The sequence below is a fragment of the Vulpes vulpes genome, chromosome 2 (assembly GCF_048418805.1).
Source record: "Vulpes vulpes isolate BD-2025 chromosome 2, VulVul3, whole genome shotgun sequence".
Taxonomy (NCBI): domain Eukaryota; kingdom Metazoa; phylum Chordata; class Mammalia; order Carnivora; family Canidae; genus Vulpes; species Vulpes vulpes.
In genome coordinates this window covers 30,350,728-30,369,902 of record NC_132781.1, presented here as the reverse complement: position 1 = coordinate 30,369,902, position 19,175 = coordinate 30,350,728, and the positions used below count along the sequence as shown (strand labels likewise).

Here is a 19,175-nt window from a genome sequence, read left to right as displayed (position 1 = left end):
GAGGAGCAAAGTCAGGACCAACCTGTGCCACCACCTTGGTGACGTCACTCTTGACTACTCCGCATTTGGGATGTGCTGCAGCTTCTTTATCCATTCCTCCGACTGAGGGACATCTTGGTTGCTTTCAAGTTTGGGTAATTGTGAATAAAGCTGCTATAAACATCCATGTGCAGATTTTTGTGTGGACATGTTTTCAACTCCTTTGGGTAAATACCAAAGAGCACAATCACCCGATCATATGGTAAGAGAACATTTAGTTTCAAGAGACTGCCAAACTGACTTCCAAGTGGCTGTACCATTTTGCGTTCCCAACAGGAATGAGCAAGAGTTCCTGATCTCCACATTCTCACCAGCATTCCGTGTTGTCAGTTTTCCAGATTTTTGGCATTCTAGTTGGTACAGAGAGGTATCTCATTTTAATTTGCATTTCTCTGATGACCTATGCTATGGAATACTTTTCATATGCTTATTTGCCATCTGTATATCTTCTTTCATGAGGTGTCTGTTACGGTCTTTGACCCATTTTTTAATCAGATTGCTTGTTTTCCTAGTGTTGAGTTTTAAGAGTTCTTTGTATATTTTAGATAATGGTTTCTTTATCATATGTGTCTTTTGCCTACATCTCTGTACGTGCAAAGTACATTTTCTTTGAAGTCCTTAGCAGAAAAAGCAAAAACAATTAAGCTACAGGTTTAAGACTTCCTCAAATAATCCTACCCATCTGTGATGATATCCTGGTTAGTAAACAATTGTGAGTAATTGTATTGGTTTGTGTGTTTATGCTTGAAGCCAACACTTGCTTTGCATTGACTATGTGCCTTGCACAAGGCTAGGCCCTGGAGATTGCATTGAGAAAACACGATCCAAGCTCTTAAGAGTTTCATAGTCCAGACAGTAAGACACACAAAAATAATGGATAACACATGTTCTGATTCTGGGATGGGAGAAGTTCTGGAATACAGAGAAGAGAAGGCAAGAAAGTGAGGGGAACAATTTAGGACTTTGGCCTATGGCTAGGAGTTTTCCAGTGGAGAAAGAAAAGAAAAGGCATTTCAGGCAGAGGCCAGTGTGAGCACACACACAAAGCGACAGAGATGTAGACTCAGGAAGAAATGGATATTAGTCTTCCAGGGGAAAGTAGACAGAACTTGATTCCTGCCACCCCTACTAAGTTGAATGCTTTCTGTGGGTAGTTACTACTAAATTAGCAGTCCCCATCTCCAGTGGTCTATTCTGGGCTGGCCTATTTTTCCTGAGTGTAAAATGATCTAGAAGAGAGAATTCCTGCTCAGAGGGTGCCCTCTCTTGGTAAGAGGTCACAAAAGACATTTGTCTCCAAGAGAGAAACCTATATATTCCCATTTAGAATTGCCTACCTTTGTTTTCAGGCATACCTAAGAAAATGCAACTTCCCTGGCGGGTGACTTCAGTTAAACAGTAAGAGTGGGTGTGGGAGAAAGAGCCACATACTGAGAAGCATTATGGCCCAACAGGCTGAGTGACCTTAGGCCTCTGAGCTTCTGTTTATAAAATTAGTGGATTGCACTAGATAATTTTCATCCTCCCCTTGCTCTGACATTCCCTGACTTCTAGAAAATATGGCTCATTGTATCTTGTCTGAACATAAAATGCTTGGTAGTTAGACCATATCTGCAGGAGTTATTGGCTCTGAATAAATAGAGAGTCCCTACCAGGAGAAAAATATTGTTACTGGCGGCAGCTGCTTCTTTGGTCTCTGAATTTTCCACAGCAGCCAGAGATAAGTGGCCTGAACAATTTTCCCCTTCTCTTCTTCTCATGTTTTTGGCAGTAAAAAGTCTATTTGAGATGGCAAATAATGTAAATGCAGCAGAATCACAACACCTTCCTGAAACACACCCCCACCACCATTTTAAAGTACAGCTCTGCCAAACAGCACATCAACCAAAAGTCACCTTTTGAGTGTGTTATGGGATTCAGAGGGTATCTTCTTCCTAAATGAGTTCATTTTTCAGGCTTGCATCAAGTGAGCTCATCTGTGCTGAGGGCCAGCCAAGTGAGGTAAGCCGAGAGGAGATCCTTGAAACTTGTGGGATCTTGGGATTTGGGCATTCCCCGCAGATAATTCTAGTAAGTGCAATATAAGGGAAAAAACAGTTCCTGGAAATGGAAAAGAGACTTGAAGAGTACAGAGAAGGGAGATTGATGCATTGTGGGGACAAATTGGTTTATTTTTTTCCGTTGTTGCCAAAAGAATGTCACTGGTGATATAAAGAAGTGGAAACTGAGAAAATTGTATCATCATCCAAAAACCACTTGTCCATTTCATGCTCTGCCTGGGAAGGAAAACTGGACCGCAAACCTCAGATTTAACACGGGGTTGTGGTCTTCTGGTGCCCCCTACTGTTGGGAGCAAGACTGCAGCTGTCTCCACTGAGCGAAGGAGACCAACCCAGGATTTAGCCCAAAACCCAACAGTTAAGTGCTAACTGATAAGAAGAAAGGACAGAAGGAGGGATCAGAGAGGGAAAGAGGGGACAGGACATTCTCAAGGTCCTTACAAGGCTGGAACCAAGGTTGAGTCTCACAGAGCTGGATGATTAAAGAGTGCAATGTCCTAAAAATGCCCAATGGAGGGGCACCTGGCAGGCTAAGTGGGTGGATCTTCCAACTCTTGATCTTGGGGTTGTAAGTTCCAGCCCTGTGTTGACTGTAGATATTGCTTAAAAATAAAATCTTTTTTAAAAATACCTAATGGAAGGCAGGTCTTGACATCAGATTGGCACTTAAAGAGGGTTTGATGAATAAAAGAGGACAAAAATTAGAGAAAGATAGAGATCTTTTTTAAGATTTTATTTATTCATGAGAGACACAGAGAGAGGCAGAGACATAGGCAGAGGGAGAAGCAGGCTCCCTGCAGGGAGCCCAGTGCAGGACTTGATCCCAGGACCCCAGGATCACGGCCTGAGCCAAAAGCAGACACTCAACCACTAAGCCACTGAGGTGCCTCAAGAGAGACGGAAAGAGAGAAAGAGGAGAAAGAGAGAGAGACCTTAACTGGCCAAACTGTGTTTCCCTCCAACCTGCCATCTTAACAGAAATGTCTGATTCTGTTACTCATCTAAAAGTTTTCCTTAAGATATATCAACCCTCTGGGTATTTTCAAAAGACTAAGCTGAAAACTTGCCTGAGAGGCCAGAGACTAGCAAATCTAAATGTCCAGAGAAATCCTTCCATACACAGGGGAAGATATATAAAAGGAGGTAAGGTGCAGGAATTAAAAACACAGGCTCCAGAGCCACTGCTTAAATATAAGCCTTAGCTCTGCCACCTAAAACCTATGACCTTGGGCAACGTCCTCACCTTCTGTGTGCCTCCATTTTCCACCTGTAAAATGAGGTGATAAACCTTCATAGAGCTCCTGTAAGGACTGGCTGACTCAAGGCACATAAAGGAGTCAGAAGAGAACCTGGCACCTAGCAAGCCCTTGGTGAGCAACAGTTACTGTGGTGGTGACAGTGACAGTGGTCTCTGCCTCTCAGGGATCCTTCAGTCCTTCATCATTTCAGGGTTGAAGTCCATCTGCTTTATACAATCACTCCTAGTAATAGAACACCTTTTGGTAATAATAACTTCCTGGAATCACTGGACTCTTAGAAACATTTAATGAATTCATGTTTCCCATTTGGCTTCATGCAAATAGACCCAGGCACTTGAAACATCAACTCAAAGTAGGATTTTTCCCTGAAGCTAGTTCATTAGTTTGTTAGGGGTGCATAACAAAATGCCACAGAGAGGCTTAAACAGCGACAACAAAATTTCCTGGGGAGCCTGTGTAGCTCAGTTGGTTAAGCGTCTGCCTTCAACTCAGGTCATGATCTGGAGTTCTGGGATGGGGGCACCTGGGTGGCTCATTCTGTTAAGTGTCTGGCTCTCAATCCCAGGGTTGTGAGTTCAAGACCCATGTTGGGTTCCATGCTAAACAAAAACAAAAACAAATTTATAACCGTATAGATTATAAATGTATACAATTCATACATGTAAGACAAGATGGTGATGATAATGACAGAGGTAAGACTAAGATATATAACTACATATGTCATAAATCAGTGGAGTTCTGGGATGGAGCCCCACATCGGGCTCCCTGCTCAACAGAGAGTCTGCTTCTCCCTCTCCCTCTACCCCTTCCCCTGCTCATGCTCTGTGTCTCTGTCTCTCTCTCTCTCTCTCTCTCTCCAACAAATAAATAAAATATTTTAAAAAATAAATTTTCTCATAATTCCAGAGACTAGAATTCCCAGATCAAGGTACTGGCAGGTTGGGTTTGTCCTGAGGCCTCTTTCTCTTTGGCTTGTACATAGTCATGTCCTCATTGTGTCTTCACGCGGCGTTTCCTCCATATGTGTGCATCCCTGGTGGCTCCCTATGTATCCAAACCTCCTCTTGTACAAGGACCCCTATTAGACTGGATTAGGGCCACCCTAACGGCCCTGTTTTAGTTGAATTCCTTCTTTAAAGGCCCCATATCCAAATATGGTCACATTCTAAGGTACTAGGTACTAGTACTAGGTACATCCTAAGGTAATAGGGACTTGAATGTGGGAGGAACACAATTCAGCCCATAGCACTATATTAGGCCCTTTCTCCTCATTATACTTTCTTTACTCCTCTGTCAAGAGGGTCTCTTCTCTGGACCATCATCTCATAATAAACATTTTGAGACTTTATCAAGGCAAGATGTATATTTGTGAATGGCTCACTCCTCCAGAGACATACTCAGTGCTTCCACTTGTGCCATGTTCTGGGCAGTACGTCAGGATACAGTGGTGCCTGAAACAAATTTCCTGCCCTTGTGAAACTTGCATTCTAGTTGGGGTGTGACGCATATAACACTTAGGGTGTGTCAGATGGGAATGTGGGCTGTGAGAATAAGGAAGCAGAACAGGGGAGAAAGGGAGTGCTTTGGTCAGGGTGGGGGAGGAGGGTGCTCCTTTATAAGGAGTGGTCACCAAAAGCCTCTCTGCTAAGGCCACATTTTAGCAATGACCTGGGGAATTCAGGAAACAGGCTGTGTAGGTAATTGGAGGAGGAACATTTCTGGCAGATAGAACAGCAAGGGCTAAGATCCTGAGGTAGGAGTGGCTTGGAGAGTCCAAGGAACCAGAAAGTGGCTGGGGTAGAGCAGGTAAGGGGCAAAGTGGCTGGAAATGAGAGGAGGGAGGTGCCTTAGGCCACCTTGCATGTTGGCTATTGCTGGAGTGAACTGGAAAATCATGAGAAGGTTTTAAGCAAAGGAATAACATGGTCTGACTCATGTCTTTAAAGGTTCACTCAGGTTATTGTGTCGGTGACAGACTAGGTGGGGCAGTGGGTAACCATGAGTAAACAGATTAATTGCAATTGTCAGGTCAGAAGCTAACAGTAGCTTGACTCCAAGTGGAAGCAGTGAAGATGGTAAGAAAGGTTTAGTTCTTGATATATTTTGAATGTAGAGTCACCAGGATTTCTGTTATTCCATCTGGTGCTCATATTTCCCTCTGGGTTGCTTTTGGCATCCTGACAATTAGCACTGTCAAAGTTTGCTTGCATCCAAGCATTATCTGTCTCTTGGAGCCAAAAATACATACGTCTTAAATCCATGCACGTCCTTCCAAGTCCAATGTACATATCAAAATAAATGAACACTAACATTACATAAATCCTACATAGGAAATTGGATAAAGTAGGCATCTTTAACCATCCATACCCTAATCACAGGTTATAAAAAGTCCCAAGCCAAAAGGAATGCAGGATGCCTCCAGATGGTACAATACTCAGATAAGGAAATATAGAATGTCATCATGGGTGTGAAACATCTCTAACCAGAAAAGGGAAAGAGAGCAGAAGAAAAGAAGGCAGAGCAGGGAAATGATAAAATTTGCTATCCCTAAAACAGGGCGACTATCATGGCGCAATTAGTTTTTCATAACAGCTCTTTTCAATACTTTCAAAAGCAAGCTACAAAATCCTTTTCAATCGCTAAAGGTAAGAAGTGGTATCTTTTGAGTATTTCTTATTTAAGATGAGTTTAGCACATTCATCATTTCATTTCCTGACTTTTGTTTATATAGCCAGAGATTTTATAGATCAAGATCATTTTTATTAAGTAAAAATTATTATTACAATTACTGTTACCAGTATTATTTTTATTGAAAATGGGCCACCCCTGAAGACATTTGTTCCCCATCAACCCTTTCAAGCAAAAGTTGATTTTCTTTTTCTATACTCCATGTGTTAGGCTAAAAAATGACCTTCCAAAAAGATGTCCCACATCCTAATCTTTGGAACCTGTGAATGTTAGCTTATATGTCAATTTTTACAGATATCATTAAATTCGGTATCCTGAGATGAGAAGATTATCCTGGATTATCTGGATTGGCCCCAAATGCAATCACATGAAAGGCAAAAAGAGATTTTACGCAGAGAGAAGGCAACATGAAGATAGAACGGAGAAAGATTTGAAGATGCTAGTTTTGGAGATTAGAGTGATAAGACCACAAGCTAAGGAATGCCAGTAGCCTCCAAAAAGGTAAAAGAGAGGGATGCCTGGGTGGCTCAGCAGGTTGAGCATCTGCCTTTGGCTCAGGGCATGATCCAGGAGTCCTGGGATCGAGTCCCGCATCGGGCTCCCTATAGGAACCTGCTTCTCCCTCTGCCTGTGTCTCTGTCTCTCTCTGTGTCTCTCGTGAATTAAAAAAAAAAAAAATCTTTAAAAGAAAAAAGGGTGAGGGGCAGCCCCGGTGGCGCAGCGGTTTAGCGCCGCCTGCAGCCTAGGGCGTGATCCTGGAGGCCCTGGATCGAGTCCCACATCAGGCTCTCTGAATGGTGCCTGCTTCTCCCTCTGCCTGTGTCTCTGCCTCTCTCTCTCTCTCTCTCTCTCTCTCTCTCTCTCTCTATGAATTAAAAAGAAAAAAGATAAATTATTTTTTTTTTAAAACGGTGAAAGAGACAACAGATTCTCCCCTAGACTCTCTGGGTAGAATGCAGCCATTCTAACACCTTGGTCTGGCTCAGTAAAACTAACTTTGGACTTCTGAACTCTAGAGCTGTTAAGACAATAAATTTCTGTTGTTTGGAGCCACAAAGTTTGTGTTATTTTGTTACAACAGTCACAGGAAACTAAATAGATAGGTGACTTGTTACCATGAATTGCTACTTCTTAACATATTTTCCCTTGCTCCTTCAAAATCCTGAGCTGGTGGGCTTACCCTTGTGAAAGGTACGTCATCAGGCTTGACCACCAGACTCCTTTTGTTTTTACCTCATCTAGTAACCACCTGACTACCCTATCCCATCCAAGGCCCTGCTCACATCTCTCTTTTCACTCTTAGTCTTTCATGCTTCTTGGCAATTTCAACCAATTTCAATAAAATCTATCTCTGTAGATTTTTGCCTACCCCAACTGAAATCACATACCCGCCCCTCATCTTCAGCTCTACACACTCTCATGGTTCTCCCTAAATCTTGTCATCACCAGTGACTATGTCCCCTCCCAAATCTCAATTTCAATTATGTCCACCTCCAATTCTCCCAAGGCGTGTGCTCAACTCTCTACTCCAGCTCTCTTTGGACTACACAGGAACCACCATTGCCATGACCCTATCACACACACACACACACACACACACACACACACACACACGTTCTTATTTCCATCCAACTTAGAAGATTTGATCTAATATTAGAACCATTTGCTTCCTAACACCCTTATTGGCCCTTCACTATATTTCATTCACTTGATTAAACCTCGAATCTGTCTAGCCAAATTATCTACTAACTTGGATCCAAACATCTCACTTTAAATTCATGATCACAAATCACAAATGGGAACCCCATAGTGCCTGGCAATCCTACTTTACTTCTCTAGGATATTTGTTTTCTCCTTCCCCAAAAGAAATATTTCAAAACTCTCTTCATTTTTCATATACCGCATAGTTCCCTCACTCAATCTCTGTGAATGTCTTAGACTCATTTATACCTGGAAATAAAACACTAAAAACTAAAGAATCAGATTAAACAAACCTCCTCTTCTCACCCACAAGAACACTTTAAGCTCACTTATGTTTTTTTCTCCTTTCCTGATATAATGAAAGAACTGTCCCTGCTCCTAGCTGGGACCCATCCTTCTGTATTTATTCCAGACCTTATCTGTGCTCAAGAAAATTGCTCCTATAATCTTCCCTTTTCTCTTGTGTTATCAGTTCCCCCTTTCACAACTAGATTGTTCCCATTGCCCCCACATGCTATATCACTCACATAAAAAAAAAAAATTCTTTTACTCACACTGCCCTCTAGCTACTTCCCATTTTCCTGCAATCTTTCACAGCCAAACTCCTCAAAATTATCTTTGCTTACACTCTACTTTCTTACCTTCTATTCTTTTCTCAGCCTTTTTTAAAATCTCATTCCTTACCCTACCTCCTCCATGAAAAACTCCTTCAGTTTTTATCAAAGTCTCAAAATTCTCTATTCTCATGTTACCCATCCCTTAGCAGCTTTTAACTCAGTGTCCACTTTCTTTTTTAAATCCATTGTCCCCTAGATTTCTCTGAGACCATGCTCCCCTGGTTTTCCTCTTACCTCACTGCCACTCTTTCTCTGTCTCATTTGTTGGCTCCTTTTTTTTCCCTCAACTTCTCAATGTTAGAATACTGTCTTGTCCTCTTCCCTATTTACACTTTCTCTCTATGTCATCTTGTCCCATTCCATGACTATAAATACTACCCATCTATCAACTCCAAAATCTGTATCCGCAACACCATTCTTCCCACTAAGATCCAGACTATCTAGCTGCATCCTCAGCATTTCAGATTTAGCTAATCCTAAGGAGAACTCAAGATCCATCCCCTAAACCACTCATCCACATCACTAAATGGTACCCCCATATACTCACTTGCTCAGGCCAAAATCCCCTTTTGCTCTCATCCTTTATATCCAATCCTAAACAAATACAACATATGTACAAGCCACTTAGCATCTTTGTCAACAGCCTTGACCATGCCACCACCACATCTGACCTACTATATTGCAGTGGACCCCTGACTGACCTCTCTGTTCCCACTCTTGTCTTTCTGTAATTCATTCTCTGCACATTGGCCATACAGTTTCTCCAAGATTAAGTGTGATCACTATAACTCTATTTAAATCTCTCCAATAGCTTCCTACTACTACCAGAATAAAATACAGTCTTTAGCATAGCTTACCAAGCCCTGTGTGATCTGACCCTGCATGCATTCTCCTGGTACAATTTTATTATTGATATAGATTGTGCCTTGAGAAGATGTGCCTTCTTCTGGAGTTTCTCTTGTCTTTTTGCTCCTTTTATTTAAAAAAAAAAATCTTGTCTTTTCTTCTATTCCCCCAATAGCTTTATTGAGATATATAACATATATCAAATCACCACACTATGCCTATGTCTTTTACTTGTGGGGAATAATTGCCCATGATATAAAGGCGCCACTCCCACTACACTTTCCTCTCTACTTACTTCCGTTGGGTTGAAGATGCTAGGGTTGGGGTGGAGACAGTGACTTGTCATAGTTGAAGAGCAACGAGGCTATATAGATCCTGAGTCTATGCTACAGAAGCAGATGGTGAAATTAGTTGGAGAAATATCCAACTATCCTTAAATATTCTCTGTTTCATAACTCAAGCCCTAATTATGCCCTGCAGTGAAACTGTTTGGATAGTTCTCAATTCAGCTCCATCTACCTTATAGTCAGTCAACAGTCTTCTCAAATTCTGGTGTTAGATTGTCTTTCAGCCTTATTTTAATGCATGTATAACTTACAGACATGACTTAAATATACAAAACCTACTTCCCTTTATTTCTCTATAACTAAAATACATTAGTTCAGAAGTCCCCATGTCTTCCAATGGTAAAAATTCAATCTTGCTGCTAAAAGCAAATCAATGATTTTCCTATTTAAAGCTTCATCATTGGGGAAGTAAATACTTATTCAAATTCTGAGTTCTCCTTTTTTCCCTTCTTTCTGGGAATCATCTAAGTTTGTGGGGTCTTAGGTATTGTCCCAGCTTTGGGGAAGGAACATGTAGTCTACACATTATCATTTGTCTTCAGTGTTCCTCACTGAGATGTGGCCTATCTCACTTGTTCCTGGGCATCAAACTCTCTACCAGCTGTATCCTTGCTCATGTCCGAATCTCCTTGTCCCACAGTTGTCAGATCTGCTAACTGTCTACACCCTTGGTAGAAATATGAGCTCTTTTCTACCAGACATCTCTCAATTCTTCCATCTCAATCCCATTTTGGAGTTTCAGGAACTCTTGGCTATTTTCCCTCTACCCTCTTGGCATGACTTCAGTTGTAAGTTAGTTCATCCAGTTTGCCACCTTCCTTGGAAATTGTTCTCTACAATTCCAGCCTATTGCTGCTCAGTGTTATACAGGGCATGGGGCTTCTCCGAGAACCAGACAATTTCCCAGTGATATGCTCTAGGATCAAAGCCCAACCCTTTATTGCTTTGAAGTGCTCATCTGGGTGATTCAATAATCTCTCCACTAATAGAAGTGTATGGAGAAAGGAAAGGGCCTTCATAAGAGCACACAGAAATCTAGGTTCTTGCTGACTCCCCTTGGAACCCTCTTTCAACCTTTATTGTCTTCAGAGTAGGAAAGTTGCTCACATTCTTCATTTTGTCTTTACTATATTTTGGCCTGTGTTATAAATTCTGTGTTCTTAGTCTCTTGATGCACAAAGCCAATAGTTTGTAATTTTAAAAATGGCCTTTGCTCTCCCCACAATGCCTGGCTCTAGGTCTATGGGCTCTGGTATAAATTTATGAAGTCTACAAAGAAGCTCAAGATGATGAATTTGACTCTTCCTGGCTTTGTGTCTCCTGAGAGTCACTACCTTTAGAAGTTTTGGATGATGAAGAAGAAGAGAAATGGGCTCAAATAATTCTTGGGAAGGGGAAAAGGAGAAGCAATGCCTTAACATCTTAAAAATATTATCCCCTGCTACACTGTTTTTCATTTCTTTTGTAGGTTTTTTTTATATTTTTCTGTGTCTTCCAAGGAATTTTACTGGGAAGATATAAAAGGCTACATCAGGGACTGCCAGCCAGTTGCTATTTTAAACTGAAGGTCTTGTGTTTATTTTTTATGGAAGCTAATTTCACTTACAAAAATTTTCTTTCATCTTGGGCATTTTCTTCATGGAGCCATACCCGAGAAGAATAAGCCAGAAACCTAACTCAGGGCTAGAAGGGGCAAGTGTCAGAAGAGTTTTGTATATCTCACAGTTTGCTCCAAGCCAACCCTGGTTTTATCTAAGCATTGGATAGATCATATATTAGTTTCCTAGGACTGCTGTAACAAAATACCAGAAACTGGGTCACTTAAATCAACTGAAATTTGTTCTCTTACATTTGGGGAGACTAGAAGTCTGAAATCAAGGTGTCAGCAGGGTTGATATCTTTTAGAGGCTCGGAAAGAGAATCTGCCCTTAGCGTGTCTCTTAGCTTCTGGTGGTTGCTAGAAACCCTTGGCATCCCTTGGCTTGTAGACACCTCACTCTAATCTCTGTCACCATCTCCTCATGGCATCCTTCTTTCTGCGTGTCTTCCTGTCTTCACAAGGCCTTCGTATAAGAACATCAGTCATTGGATTGAAGGCCTACCCTGATCCAGTATGATGTCATCTTAACTCAACTCATTACATCTGCAAAGACCCTATTTCCAAATATGGTCACCTGAATTTCCAAGTGGATATGAATTTGGAGAGAGACTGTATTCAACCCAGTACAGGTGGAAAAATAGGTCTTAAAATTTATCTGTGATAAAATGTGGCAGCATTTCTCCAAAGGCTCCCAGATGAGTCATTCACTAGGTTCCAACTGGAAATGGAGAAAGGCAATGGGTTTCAAGTAGAGTTATGTTTTATTAGTGCAAATGTTTAGGTTAAGTAGACTTTTGCTAATATAGAGGGCTATAATTTGGTTCATTATTTTTTTTTTTTAAATGTTTTTTTTTTTTTTTTTTTTTTTTTTTTTTTTAATTTTTATTTATGATAGTCACAGAGAGAGAGAGAGGCAGAGACACAGGCAGAGGGAGAAGCAGGCTCCATGCACCGGGAGCCCGACGTGGGATTCGATCCCGGGTCTCCAGGATCGCGCCCTGGGCCAAAGGCAGGCGCCAAACCGCTGCGCCACCCAGGGATCCCCTGGTTCATTATTTTTTAAAGATTTTATTTATTTATTCACGAGAGACAGAGAGAGGTAGAGACACAGCAGAAAGAAAAGCAGACTCCCTGCGAGGATCCTGATGTAGGATTCATCCCATGACCGCAGGGTCATGCCCTGAGCTGGAGGCAAATGCTCAATCACTGAGCCACCCAGGTGTCCCAATTTGGTTCATTATTCTTACCACTCTCACTTTTCTAGCATCTGTGGTATCTAGCTCTGTGTCATTCCCACTCTACCAAGTCAAGAACTTCAGCGAAAAAGACCACTAGATTAGAATTCAAAGAACTTGGTTTCAAGTCTTATTTCTATCATTTACCATCTGGCCTTAAGCACGTCACTTCCCTGAGCCTCAACGTCCTCAATGGTAACATAACTAAACTGCCAATGATTTTTTTTAAGTGTGTGACATTTTTACTTCCAAAGCTATTAAAACTTAAAACCAGGGGCACCTGGGTGGCTCAGTAGTTGAGCATTTATCTTTGGCTCAGGTCATGATCCTGGGGTCCTGGGATCTAGTTCTGCATCAGGCTCCCTGCAGGGAGCCTGCTTCTCCCTCTATGTCTCTGCCTTTGTGTGTGTGTGTGTCTCTCTCATAAATAAATAAAATCTTTAAAATAAATAAATAAAACTTAAAACCACACTAAAACTTTTGGGATGCTGCATTATATTGAGGAAGCAAGGCACTGTGTGATATCAGAAATAAGTTCCTGTCCAGAATAGTTAAATTACCAAAATATTTTGGTGTTTTATTGACTTGAAATGCATTCACACATATTTATCTGGCATTATTAATGGCCTGATGTTCCAGGTCAGCAAACAAAATGGACTATACTCTAAATAAATGTGTATACAACTGAGAACCCATGAAGTCCCTATCTGATTGGTTTTCAAATGTCCTATGGCACATAGCATGAGGTATTCTATGCATAGACTTGATATATTTTAGGCAATAGGAAAGAGGAGGAAGGATGAGAGGGAGAAAGAGAATGAGCTAGTTAGAATTCCATCACCTCTTTCGTCACTCCTAAAATGAACGTGATAATTCATCTTTTCATTAGGGCTTTTTAACATTGGGCATGTAGTGTCCTCTCAATGTTGATCACTTTATAAAGCTCTAAAGCACCTAGCAGCGAGCACAATAGATATTTTTAAATGAGTGAAAGAATAAGTATGTCCTGAAGACTTCAAGGAGTTGTTCTGAAATGTGGCTTGCTATCCTTACTTATGTCCCCCTCTCCCGTTACTTAGAAGTAACTCCCAGTTGGTCTTTGGTCAATTTTTTTTCTTTCATTAGCATCCTCTGCCTTGGCCACTAGATGGCACAAAAGGAAAGTTCCTCAAAGATCAGAAGGGTTGATCCAGAGATGCGGGCTGCAGTGTGAATACAGCAGCCCATCACTGGGGTTAATTAAGCAAAACAGAGAGCCAGCATTTCACCAAACATGCTGAAAGGAAAGGCAAAAGCTCCACAAGTCTGGGCTTCAAATGAACTTTGAGCGCTGATAAATACAGAAACAAAAAACTCTCTGCAGATAGTAATAAAATACCAAACCAGAAACAATAGCTTTGAACCAGTTCTTCTGGGACACCATGGAGGGGAATCAGCAGAATGGGGACAAGGCAAGAAGAGAGGAGGCCAGACTGAATCAACCACCATCGTTAAAGGGTTATCACTGTTGTACAGAGAAATCTGGAGCTGATCTGAAAAACTTCGTTCAATACAACCGTTACTACATGTTTCTGTTTAATTTAATGTGGACCAAAATGTATGTAGTTCTTATTTCAGGGTCAATGTGAGAAAATCTTTCTGTCTTCCATTTAAAGTCATCCAAGAACTTCCTCAATATTGTTATATAAAAGAACCTGTGCCGTGCAGACATTGGTTTACTGTAGAAGTCAAGGATCTAGAGTTCGGGGTGGACAGGAAAATTATTCCCTGGTACATAATGCTGCCTTTTAAAACCTGGCTGTGATCCAGGAGCACTGCATGTGACTTCCAGGTGTACCAGACAGCCCCACTTGCTGAGATTCTGTGCTCACCAAAAAAAAAATTCTGATTATAAATGAACTTTATAGTATAATCTGCCTCCGGGGAGAAAAAGCTATGGTTGTTATAGCTCAAGTCCTTCCAACCTTGTGACAGTTGTATTTTTCACTGTAACTTAATAAATTGGCATTCTGTTTTAAATAGCCTTCTCCTATAAGCTTGGTAAATGTCAATCGCCATGAGGAAAGGGACTTCCTCTTGACAAAAGGAACTCTGAGCCTGTGGGACTTACAACCTCATATGGTGTTTAAAAAAAAAATCTCTGTTGAAAATCTCCTATGACATCTCTTGGCAGACAACCAAGGCTTTGGCTGACCCTGCTTTCACACTTGTATGGCTGAGATTCTCCGTCCTGGTGGCATATCAAAATTATGCAAATTATGAAGATAGTTAACTAATGTAGATTCCCAGACTCCAGCCCCAGAGCTTCTAATTCAATAGATCTGGAGCTGACGTGGAAATCTGTATTCCTAAGGAGCCCAGCTGTTTGGAGTCCATTGTTTGAGGACTATTCATCTGCTTAAGTATTATTCCAGACAAAATCCAGGACCACAGAATCATGGAATTTTTTTTAAGGTCTCCAGAGCAATAAGAACTTCTTTCTACAGCATCCCTGAACCATCAGCTTCCCATAGAAGCTGGGCATAAAGAGGCCAGACAGGAAGCTGCAAGGCCATTAAAACTTAACAACAGTGAGAAACCACAGACCTCTGGGAGCTTTGGCCTTTAGCTAGGAGTATCAAAGAGTCCCATTAGCTTTTGGAGAAGTATCCCTGTCTAGCCAAAACTGTATATATGAGACCAAGGCCAGATACATAATTTATGAACCCAATCCAAAATAAATAATTATTAAGAATTTCAAGACGGTGACAGTAGCACATTAAACAGGTATGGGCCCTTCTGAGCATGAGGTCCCATGTGACTACACATGATGCACACCCATGAGGCTGGCCCTATACAGGACTATTGATTTATAAATCAAGAGAAGTCTGCATGCTTATCTGATACTCCTTTCAATCTGCTTGCTTTTCTGCCTCCACATAGCAACCAAGGCAATCTCTTTAAAATGAACATCTGGTCCTGTCACTTCCCTGCATCTCCTTACTCTAGGATCAAGTCTCAAGCCTAGCCCACAAGTCTCCCTGCCACCTGACCCCTGCCTACCTCCCTTCCCTTATAGTCCCCATTCTCTCTGTTCTGCAGTCATATAGCCCTGGTTTCATTCCTTCCATTTTTCCATGCTTCTTCTGGCTCAGATTTTTCACAGTGCTGTTCTCTGTGGCTAGAAGAATCTCCCCCCTACCTGTCCTAACCTAGCCAGAAAGTATTTTTTAATGAATAAGTGCAAAACAACAGCAAATGAAGAATAGGTGAAAATGTCAGGTGTTGAGTGTGCCCCTCTTATTGAAGAAACACATCCATTCCAAGCATCACTTACCTGATTACCTTCATCACTCCCTATATGGACTCTTGGCACTTAAACCTCCTTACATAATGGGTGATCATACTTCCCAATGCCTCTAAGACAAATTCCATTTGTTAACAGTGTGCTTATTAACAACACTTACTTTTGCTCACCAAATCACCTGTTTGATGAATTAGATGGACTCTCTGCTTATATACCACACTTTAATAACATCTGAGCCGTTTCTTTCGTTCTCTTTCTGCAGGGGTGAGCGGACAAGACACAGCTTCTGTGTTTTGGTGGCTGTGGTATTAACAGCAAGAGCTTAAGTTATTAAACCGAGCAGCTTTAATCTGTGAGGTCTCCTGGAGCAGTGGGGATTATTGTATTTTTACTCCAGAGCCAGTGTAGCTATTCCAATGAGCTAGGGTTTTTGCTCCTTGCAATCCCCACACTGGCCCTGTTGCCCTTCCCTAGATCCACTTCCTAACCGTGAGAGATGTGATGGAGTTTTATTTGGAGATTGACCCTGTCACCTTGAACCTGATCATCCTAGTAGCAAGCTACGTCATCTTGCTCCTGGTGTTCCTCATCTCCTGCGTGCTGTATGACTGCCGAGGCAAGGACCCCAGTAAGGAGTACGCTCCTGAGACCACCCTTGATGCCCAGCCCTCCATCCGCTTGGTGGTGATGCAGCAGAGCACTTCGGGGGACCCCTGGGCAACAGGGCCCAGCTTTCACTTTGGGGATTCTGCTCCATTGGGGAAGAAAAGCACAATGGTGTGAGGCTGGCTAAGGGGTACGGAGGAAAGAGCACAGCCATTCTGGACAAACTGTTCTCCATGTGGCTGCAATTCTCTTGGTGCACCACCAGTCCTGCCTGGCTATGTAAGTGAGAGTGCTGCCTCACCTTCTACTTTCTTGTCACCCTCTTTGTGGATGAAGCAACCATTTAAGGTAAGAAGCCCCAGGTGGCCTTTGCTCAAGTTCTCCGGATGCAAAATCTCATTAATACTATTATATAGTGAAGACGTTGGGCCCTTCCTGGTGATGCTGTCTTTGTCATTTCTAGGAGAGATTGACATTTGAGTAAGGTACAGAGGTAGAAAACTCTTTCTTCTAGATTCTTTGGCTGGTCTCATAATTATGTTGACATAAAAAAGATGAACAAGAGAAAAATAAATTTAATTTTTACCTATTTTTACCCCATAAAAAAAATATGAAGTTCAAAGAAGTGACCAGAGCAGGCAACTTTTATGTTCTTTGGACCAAAAAAAAAAAAAAAAAAGATAAGTTTGTGAAGAATTGACAAGTCAGAGAAGTTTGGGCTTGGGGCAGTAAATTCATGAGGAAGTAACAAGTTTTGTTTATATAGGTTTCTCAGCCATCAGCCATAAATTCCCTATTTTTGGTGACAAGAATGCCATCTGCCCTCCTGGTACAGGTAGGGTACCTTTCATATGGGAGATTTATTTCCTACTTTCAGGGGGGACAAAGGCGATTCAGAACGTTCCTTCTTACACCGGTTCTTTTTCAAATAACTTCAATTCAAAATAATCAATATGCCAAAATGTCATAGGGTTTCAAAACAAGATCCAATAGCATGTATCTGTGTCTGTGTGTGTCTGTGTAATGAGGAACAAGACGAGCTTGAAATCTATCTTACACTTAGCAGATTCTCTCCAAAGCAAACATTGAACTTTTCCAGACTTAAGGTCTGGACAAACTGTTCTCCATGTGGCTGCAATTCTCTTGGTGCACCACCAGTCCTGCCTGGCTATGTAAGTGAGAGTGCTGCCTCACCTTCTACTTAAAGACTTAAGGTTCTTTCTACACACATCAGTTCCTTACATTCTATTCCCCTGTGAGTCAGTATGGGAAACACAGTAGTCACAGAGCATAGTGGCTAAGAAGCAAAGCTGGGAGCCTGGATTCAAACCCTATCTCCTCCACTCACTAGGTGTGTGACCAGAGCCACCTCGTTGTGCCCCAAGGCTAGTGGCAGGACCTATAGGCTGTTTGAGGTATATAAATGAGTTATTTCACCAAAAGCATTTGAGACAGTGCTTGGCACCTTGGATTAGCTTATTATTAATGATTATGAATATTATTAATGTTATTTCCTTTCATTCTTCTCATCAAGAGGCTTAATCTCCAATCCTGTTCCAGTACAAAGTTACTGAAGACTCACCACAAAATGTTGAGGTCCCATAGCATGGTGTTTCAGTTCCCCCACTCTCTGAGCACTGCTTACTCTCATCTCCCTCCTCTTCTTCATTGCTATCAACTAATAAATTTGTTTCCCTGCTCACTCATCTATTTCTACAACTTTGAATTATTATTTCCACTGTATGTTTTTATTAATCTTCCTTTCCCTGAGCTCAGAGTTATTTGTAGACTCACTTAGTGATTTATTAAACCTCTTCTAGTCAGGCCCTGTGTGGAAATTCAAAGAAATTGTCATGGCTGTTGCCCTCCTATCTTTGCTGCCTGACAGAGGAAGAAGGAGTCAGGCATGGCTTATCCGATGAAGGACAAGAAAGTATTGCATTGCTAGAAGCATTGCTAGAAGTCCACACAGAGTACGGGAGACCATAGAAATATCAGTGCCTACCACACAGAAGGGGCTCAGGAAACATTTAAATAATGCAGAATGGCCAATCTCATCTTAGACTCAGGCTAATCAAAGATAAGATTATTCATCCTGAAAAATGAGGAGCTATTTTCTAGAAGGACTAAAGTATGTTGGGAGCTCGAAGGGTAAAACAGGAAATGGCATTTTAGATAGAAGAAGAAGCGTAAGTAGAGCTTAGAAGCAGAAACTGTAGAGTTCACTGACTATGAAAGTCTGATGGCCTCCAAAACTGTCCAGAAAAAGTGAGAAATTACATTTCATTTTAACCTGTAGAAAACTGAAAGGCGGGACTGGCCCATCCTGCTCTGCCAATTTCAGCGATGGACACAGTTTTACCTTAGGATTGTTAAGTTGCCATACCATAAATAAAGATAATCCCAGTTATTTTGTTTTCAGATTTTTAAATATTTATTTCAAATTTTGTTCACATTTTATCAGAAAGTCATATTTTCTCTTAAATATGTGATTTTAAAATTATATTAAAAACCCCATAGGGGGATCCCTGGGTGGCTCAGCGGTTTGGCGCCTGCCTTTGGCCCAGGGGCAATCCTGGAGCCCCGGGATCGAGTCCCACGTCGGGCTCCCTGCATGGAGCCTGCTTCTCCCTTTGCCTGTGTCTCTGCCTCTCTCTCTCTCTCTATCATGAATAAATAAAATCTTTTAAAAAAAAAACCCACAAACAAGAGGGTTTTTTTTCCTTTTAGGGTGAAGAAATCATCTCCACTTTAATAATGAAAATATAAAATGAGGAGCACCTAGGTGGCTCAGTGGTTGAGCGTCTGCCCTCGGTTCAGGTCGTGATCCCAGGGTCCCGCTTTTCCCTCTGCCTATGTTTCTGTCTCTCATGAATAAATAAATAAAATCT

At 41.5% G+C, this 19,175-nt stretch overlaps 1 protein-coding gene across 1 annotated transcript; it reads left to right on the top strand.

Moving 5' to 3' along the window:
- The first annotated feature begins 16,179 nt into the window (after positions 1–16,179).
- Positions 16,180–16,461, top strand: SMIM36 (small integral membrane protein 36). The gene has a single exon (XM_072742973.1). It carries the CDS (start codon positions 16,180–16,182, stop codon positions 16,459–16,461), a length of 282 nt encoding a protein of 93 aa, XP_072599074.1.
- The last annotated feature ends 2,714 nt before the right edge of the window (positions 16,462–19,175 follow it).

Excerpts from the sequence above, each read along its gene's own strand:
- SMIM36 (XM_072742973.1), top strand. The coding sequence starts at position 16,180 with ATGGAGTTTTATTTGGAGATTGACCCTGTCACCTTGAACCTGATCATC.